The sequence below is a fragment of the Lepidothrix coronata genome, unplaced genomic scaffold, assembly GCF_001604755.1.
Source record: "Lepidothrix coronata isolate B3197 unplaced genomic scaffold, Lepidothrix_coronata-1.0 Scaffold38, whole genome shotgun sequence".
Lineage (NCBI taxonomy): Eukaryota > Metazoa > Chordata > Aves > Passeriformes > Pipridae > Lepidothrix > Lepidothrix coronata.
This window is the reverse complement of record NW_016690218.1, coordinates 5,686,354-5,694,139: the sequence shown is the minus strand read 5'-3', so window position 1 is coordinate 5,694,139 and position 7,786 is coordinate 5,686,354. Positions and strand designations below refer to the sequence as shown.

Sequence of the window (7,786 nt, the reverse complement as noted above, 5' to 3'; positions counted from 1 at the left end):
AAGAAATCTCAGAATCTTTAAGTCTCCTAACCACTCTACATAACTGTAAAGGAGAAAATATAGGACAAAAAGCCTACATACGTCTAATTCTGACAAATAGTTTTGGAGTAATATCACAGGACAAAATAATCTGGGTGTTTTACATTTTTTTAGTGATTTTAGTGGTTTTGTTTCTTGTCACAGAATTCAGACAAGCCTGGAAATCAATGTTTTTCTTCTTGTTGTTTAAAAAAACAGAGCCCACAGTCAAAATAATTCTTATATGCGAGAAGGGAAAGGAGACAAAAAAAAAAAAAACTTTCTCTCTGTTCTACAGCTATTAGCTCTGGAGAAGCTATTTTGCTCCAGTTCTCTTTGGTACATACGAAAGATTGGAAGGTACCAATTGCTCTCACTTTATAACATGTGTTGCATTTTAATTTTTAGAAAGTGGTACTCAAGCAACCTGAGAGCTCAGCAATTCCAGCAGGGTTAGCGTGAGTTCTCTCCTGGCTTGCTGTGTTACCCAAATCTGATCAAAGGACAAGGACTCCAGAAGCTTGTCCAGCTGTGGTTTTATAATGACACCATTAGGTTTTGCTCTATAATCAAGGTCCCTAAAAGTCTGTGTAGCTTCAGGCTTAATATCTGCGACAAGGTTAACTGAAATCTGCAGCAAGGATAACTACTTTAGCAGATTGTATCAGCAGGAAATATTTAAACACTATTTAAAAGGATTTTAAATAAGCAGATTTTATTTAACACTGCACTAATGCACTGCAATAGAAAATGATACAACAGAGCTGCTACAAATAAACATAATGCTTTTACCCTTACACTGGCCCCCTCCCTTCTAAATTCCCTAGATCTGTATTATTAAGCCCAATGAGTGCACCAGATCTTTCTGTCTGAAGCTGAAATACAGGAACACCAGGCTCAGACAGTCCATTTGCCCTTTGGTTTTGTGCCTGCTGAATCTGCATTCTGGGTCTTCGGAATTAATTATGATAGTACCAGTCACAGGCAATGTCAGTGTTGCCAACTCAGGTGTATCAAATGTGCTTTCTTACATGCCTAGAACTTTTAGAGGAGGGCAGCTTCTCCCTCCTCTAAAAGACTAGTGTACCCTGCCCTCTAGTGCCAGGTGCACCAATAGATGTTCACTTAAATACACATTCAGGTCAGAATAAAGCCTGAAGCAGCAGGCATTCTTCATATGACATCCTAGAAAACATAGTACCTTCTGTATGACTTATCAGCTGGAGATGTTGCTAAACCAGATATAAGGGGCACTGTTGCACAGTACTGCAAGTCCCTAAAAAAAGTGAGACACTGGGGCATGTCTTATTGGGTCACACGCAAGAAATTTCAGACAGATTCCAGTAACCTCTCTGGGAAAAGGTGAAGACTAGTGTTTATTGTTCATCATGGTGCTAAAGAAGTCTCTGCTTCACAAAAAAATGAGCAATTGTGACATTCAAGGTTATAATATACACAGATCTAGCACTAACATTTTAGTGAATAGCAAACAACTCTTTCCAAAACAGTCTAGTGAAAGAACATACTGGGTACATTTGTTATTTATATGTATTTCACTGCAATCTGGAAGATAGGAAATAAACTAATACCAGAGGACTACAGAATTTTTCTATTGTTTGTCCTTTAAGGCAAAAGCTGCCTGTCATCTTTGAGCTGGACCTAAAACAAAGGAATGCAAATCCTTAAGGATGGAAATTGTTGGTTTTAAACATTGCTATAGCTGAAAACTGTATGAAAAGTAACCATAAGAACTACATCTTAAACCTAACATAATAAGGATTTTCTTCTCAGTGGTTCAGCTTCTAGCAGTGATACATCTTATTGAAATTATCTTCTATATATAATTTGGTGTATTTTCTTGCTCAAATTGTTTCACTTGGCAATTAGTACAATATTGATATTATGATGGATTTTGCTTTTATTGCCATGATCTATCATTTAAAATAAGCAGTAGTATTCATAGGGATAAAAAGGACAAAAAACTGCTAATTTTTCAGTAATTGTAGTAATGTAAATTTTTCAGTAATGTACTAAAATGTAGTAATTGCACATGGCTGTCCATAGTGTGTACTATAATCACTCCTGGGTTAGAGCATCATAAAAAAATACAGGTAATAAATTGGGATTCTCCTATTTTTTTAAGTTCAGATATGTTAAGCCCTGATTGAACAGATGTCAAACATCTGTCTCTTCCTCACACAAAAACAAGGCTCCCATTCTAACCTGGTTTTGTAGGATCAGCCTTTCCACACCCAGGTCAAATAACAATTTGAATAAGCCAAAGGTTAGTTCATGCTCTCAGAAAAAACTTGTGAAGACAGCTCTTTCTCACATTTACCAAGGCTCTCCTTAATATTTTTTCCAGAAACCTGGTACAAAGTACTCTGTCACATTTTTTTATAAACTCTTGTGCATGTAATTTAGGATAACTCTATTCTTGTTTAACTCGGTTGAGGATCTGTCCTTGTAATATAGTCGACAGGATCTCTTTCCTGAAAAACTGGAAACACTTCTTTCAGGTTGGCAGAGAAAAATAAGTTTCATATAGCTGAGTCTTAATAAGAACATCTTCCTTTTAAAGATTCATGATGAGAACCATTAGATTCTGCTAGGAAAATTATATGAACACAATTTGTTCACATTGTCAAGTACCAACTGCTGCAGCAAATGCAGACATACATCCTTAATGCCAAGCTCAGTGCAAGGATAGATTCACACTTCTTGGTTTTTTTTGTTTTCTGAAGTGTCTGTCAAGTCATTTCCCTTTGTAAACATGTTAAGCAATTAATAGCTTTTCTTAGCCCATCAAATCCTCAGCATTTAAGAAGAGGGGAATATTTTGTTCTAATCTTTTTTTCTGAAGTTTCTTCACAACAAAAAATAAGGTTTCCACCAAAATAAAACTTGGCACTTGGGTCACATCTAAGCATCACTGTCTCTGCTTATGCCATAACATTCTGCATTTATTAGACCACTTTTCTGCTGCTGGTATCGGCACCATCAGCTCAGGCCACTGTAGTTGAATCCTTCTTAGGATAAAACCCACTCCATTGGCTCTTCTGTCTAAGGCAGGTAAGAAATTTTTGAGACTAATTTAAAAAAAAAAAAAAAGAAGGAATACCTTGCATAAAATTAAAAATATTGTTTAAATAATTACATGAAGAAACCTCCACATTTCAAAGTAGAAGGTTCAGCTTTATCTGTGAGCATTTGGTTGAATGAGAAGAATATTTTCCTCTCCACAGGAAAAATCAACTTAAATTTTCCTAAAATCAAAAGCCTTTTTAAGATCATTATGTTTAAGCTCAGAGCTCTTAAGATAACTGTACAAGCTCCTCCATCTCCTCACAGCTGCTAGTCATCTACAAAACAGCAAGGTATACAAGTTTAGGGAGCAGAACACTATTGCAACTACTCTCCTGAGCTGTAGATGTTGGTTTTGCTTACAGAATCTTCTGCACTCACACACAGAGGAAATGAAAGCATGAATACAGGGGCATGGATTCACACAGCTTAAGTTTCACCAGGGATCCCGGACTATTTCCTCTTTGCTTGTCCCTTGGAGATATTAGGCTTTCAGTGGAACATAGGATGTGAAATACAATCCAGATTGCATGAGGAAGTAGAACATACACCACATAAAGCAAATGCACAAAGGTGAGAAGCAGAAAAATCAGAGACAGACAGTTAACACAGGTGTTGTGGTAGAGGGGCTGGCTTCATTTCAGTGCTTTGTTACTCACAACACAGAAACCGAATTTCTTAATATGGAGAAAATATTTAAAGGCACTAATGGATGATGGATGCCTAATGGGTCTCCCTTTTCAATGTGGTAAAGTGTACATTTGCCATATGTGCTTTTAAAGGGTTTCCTTTTTAATTACAGCTCAGCCCCTAGAGGAAACAAACCCTCGAACTTCCATGAAAATCAATGAGTATTTCAAGCCCTCAACAACTGTCAAGATCAGAAATTAAGCTAACAATATATGTGCAACTATGGTATTGAGAAAACATATCCCTCCTCAAGTTATGGATTAATTAGTACGGACCTAAACTGATTGCACTTTCCATGGTCTGAAATGAAAGTCAGCAAAGTACAAATTTTTAGCTGTCTTCTTAAAAAGAAAAGTTTAAAAACCCATCACATTTCAACAGATACAGTACTTCGAAAACACAGAGAGAATCTATGACTTTCTGGTATAAACTACTGGTCAGGAACTAAGTCATATAGTCAGTAAATTAGGAAAATAATTTTGGTTAATAAATAGGAAACAGATGTCAGAGACAATGAACTTTGTTTCTCTGTTTAGGGTCAGTAACATATTATGTTGAGGCAACAACAACACTAGTATAAGTGCTGAAAAGAAAAGGATAATTATATGAAAAAGACCAAGACCTGTATAACACTCGAAAGCCAAAAGCTACAACTTTTCACCATAAAACTCTAAGGGGGGGGGAGAGAAAATATTATGTTATACCTCTTTTAAATCTAGCCTAAAAAATAGAAAATATTGGGCTCTGAAAGGAAGCAACAATCAAGTAAAATTAAAGATATATACAGATCTAAGCAAGATATTGAATAAACCTGATTCAAAAGGACTGGGATTTCTAGTGACCCAAATCCCAGCCTGCTGGCTCACATTGCCACTTCTCCCTCAGGCAGAGTGAGAAACCAGCAGCTAAATAAAATGGTTCCAAAGCAAACAGACTGATCTCCACACCATGTTCACAATGATGGGCAAGAGTGCCTCCTGTGTTGTACTGCATACAGTAACACAATCTGATTCACCTGCCTTCTCTCTTGAATATGTAAGATTTTCTCTTCTCCTTATATCCATGTCTGCCTAAAAATTAATTGAAATCAAAGTCATGAAATGCTCAATATAAAAATATAAAAAATTCTAGAAAAAATATAAATAAATAAATGATTTTTAAATTGAAGGAAAATAGCTTCTCTAGAAAGCTTACAAACCAGATGAGACTTCCTTCAACTACTTCAGCTGAATGTATTCTGATACATCACTCAAGATTTAGAAGTAGAACATGAGGAATCAAGTCCTAACCCTTTTTAACTTATGCTTTTCTATATTTTCAAAGAATTCGAAAAGTTACTTGACCATAATTTCTATCAATAAATATAATTTTGGCTATAATTCAGACTACAATCAGACATGAATCTAAAACCAACCAACCAAAATACATTATGGTGAACACTTCCTCAAATATTTTACATTGCTTGCCCATTTACAACTATGTTGCAGATGAACACATTGGTAAAACCACCTGTGATGAGCTTTCAGTAATGATTTTAATAAGATCGGAAGCATAACTACTTTCACTTCAAAATTTTTAAGAATGGTGCTATGATATTGCAATGAGGGATTCATAGAAATCTTGCAAAAAAAAAGATAAATGGCACTGTGAGAATACCAGAAAACTGGGGAGATGGGGGAGAAATTAATTGAACCTGCACTTTTGATAAATATTTATTTTTTTGCAGAAGAAAAATGCACACTTGTTTGAGCTGTCATTATGCTAACCTATATCCTATTTTTCATATTATTAGTAATACATAATGTGGTAGTTTATATTCAAAAATAAAACCAGAATGTATATACCTCACGTATTTATCCAGAAATACACTAAGGTTACTATGGTTACGAAAAATCCATTACCTTTGAACACAGAATGAAAAAGTTTGACTTAAAGTGTGCACTATTTATTATAGCGATCATCAACAGCCTTCAGGAGGTTCTCTAACTGGATTCATTTTTCAGTGTCAAAACTGACCCACCACACCAGTAGCTTATGGCCTGTGCAAAGCAAAGAAATTTGAACTATATGAATTTTTAAATATGTTTTATACTAACTCAAGATGCAGAAATGGTCTTGAATTTTAAGGCCTTACATTACAAAGAAAGTAGGGTCTTGGTACCCTTTCCCCCCTGAGTTGTCCAATATTAAATGCTTTATTTTTACTTGTACCTATTAACATATACAATTCTGATGGGTCCAGAATAGTGCTTATGCTGTAGTATGCTACTTCTAGCTCCATATCTTGAGGTTTTTATTAATTTTGTTTGTTGTTTGGATAATGTCTGAACAAATAATTTGGATACTTCATTAAACTACACCAATTACATTAAAATAGGAAGACAGATTACCACGCTTCACTGTACTGCCAAACAACAGACATTTAGCTTCTATGCAATAGTTTAAGAGTACTGATATAACCTGGCTACTGGCACACAGCATAACTAATATCAGAAGAAAACAGATAATTAGTTTATACATTCAATAAATTAATCAAACATGGACTATTCAGGTAAGCAATGCAGTGTCTCTCTAATTAAGAATTCTAAGAAAGACGGGAAGAAAAACTACTAAACCTGTACATAATATCTTGTCTTCAACAGCTTGCAGTTTACTTGCTTAGAGAGCTAGATGGTATGAGATCAAAATGTTATAAAATCATTAAAAATATGACTCGGATCCTTTGAAAGAGGGCAATACAGCACAAGGTTTAGCTATACCATCCATGGTGGTGTTAATTTCTGTGAGTCCCAACAAAGAGTTCTATGAAAGATTCTTTAAAAAAATAAACCCATCAGGGTTTAAAGTGCATCCAGTCAATTTTAGAATTATATTTCTTTTCCTCTGAAATAAGAAGAGGTTAATCATACAATTATTCATAGCAACTATGAGATACACGTTATACATGCAACCTAGCAGAAAACTCACCTTTTACAACATATTTAGTTCCATTTCCAGAGTAAACTGGTATTCCATTCATATATAAAGTATACTGTGTAATAATACCATTTGGTGTTTTGGGTGGATTCCAAGTCATCAGCAGGAAAGTGGGAAAGGATATTGCTGTAGGTGATTGCACATCTTCAGGGGCTGGTGAAAAAAAAGTATAACGTTATATTATATTGTCTTTCCACGGATAATAAAGAATTTAGGTGAGAAGCTACTACCAGAATGGTTTTTGGTAATGCTGAAATTTCAGAAGAGATTTTATGTCTGCAACATACCAGCATTTTGAGAAGCCCTCTGTTTTATGTGAGCCAAACAGAAACTTCTATGAAAGATGATGATATACTCCTTGGGTTTAGGAGAATAATAATGCTTCTATAATTTTACCTTTCCAGCTTGATAACGCTGAGCAAGGTGAGGGGTACATGATTTTAGTGCAGTCCTTTTTTTAATACAAATTATTTTCTCTTCCTTCATGCTTTTTATTCCTAATTACAAAGGGATCATTCCAATCACAGATGCAGGCAATGTGTTCTTAGGCACTACCCCTTATTTCAAACTTTTCATAATTCAATACACTTAGTAATGTTTGTTTAATGTAGATTTTATACATATAATATACTGGAGGTTGGCAATGCATAATAATTTAGAAGTCGAGTTCTTTCACTGTTCCAATGAGTTATATTAGAAGCACAAGGAACCCCACTGAATATCGCAAGGAGAGCAGAGCTTCGGCCTTAGTCTGGGAGAAATATCTTGTAATTTACAAGCTCTGTGCTAGCAATTTAAAACAATAACTAGCAGTGGCTGGCAATGTGAAAACAATATAAAGTAATGAATGTTTCAACAGGGAAACAGGGATAGCTGGAGGATGTGATATGGTGTCTGTCTTCTGTATCGCCAATTTATTGTTACTAAGAGCATGCAACAAGAGCATCCAAAAATAGAAATTCCACACATTGACTTTTTGTTCAATTCTTCTGAGAGATAAAACACATGTTCCCCATGG

At 35.2% G+C, this 7,786-nt stretch overlaps 1 protein-coding gene across 9 annotated transcripts in view; it reads right to left on the bottom strand.

The window, feature by feature from the left end:
- The window catches only part of USH2A (usherin), a 379,818-nt gene that overhangs the window by 203,982 nt on the left and 168,050 nt on the right, over positions 1 to 7,786 (bottom strand). For all 9 annotated transcript variants that reach the window (XR_001874412.1, XM_017812861.1, XM_017812864.1 and 6 more), the window contains one exon: positions 6,760 to 6,921. Coding sequence is in view for 8 of the 9 variants with exons in the window: in XM_017812861.1 (XP_017668350.1) it covers positions 6,760 to 6,921 (162 nt within the window). In the remaining variant the exon portion in view is untranslated. The remainder of the gene's footprint in view (positions 1 to 6,759; positions 6,922 to 7,786) is intronic.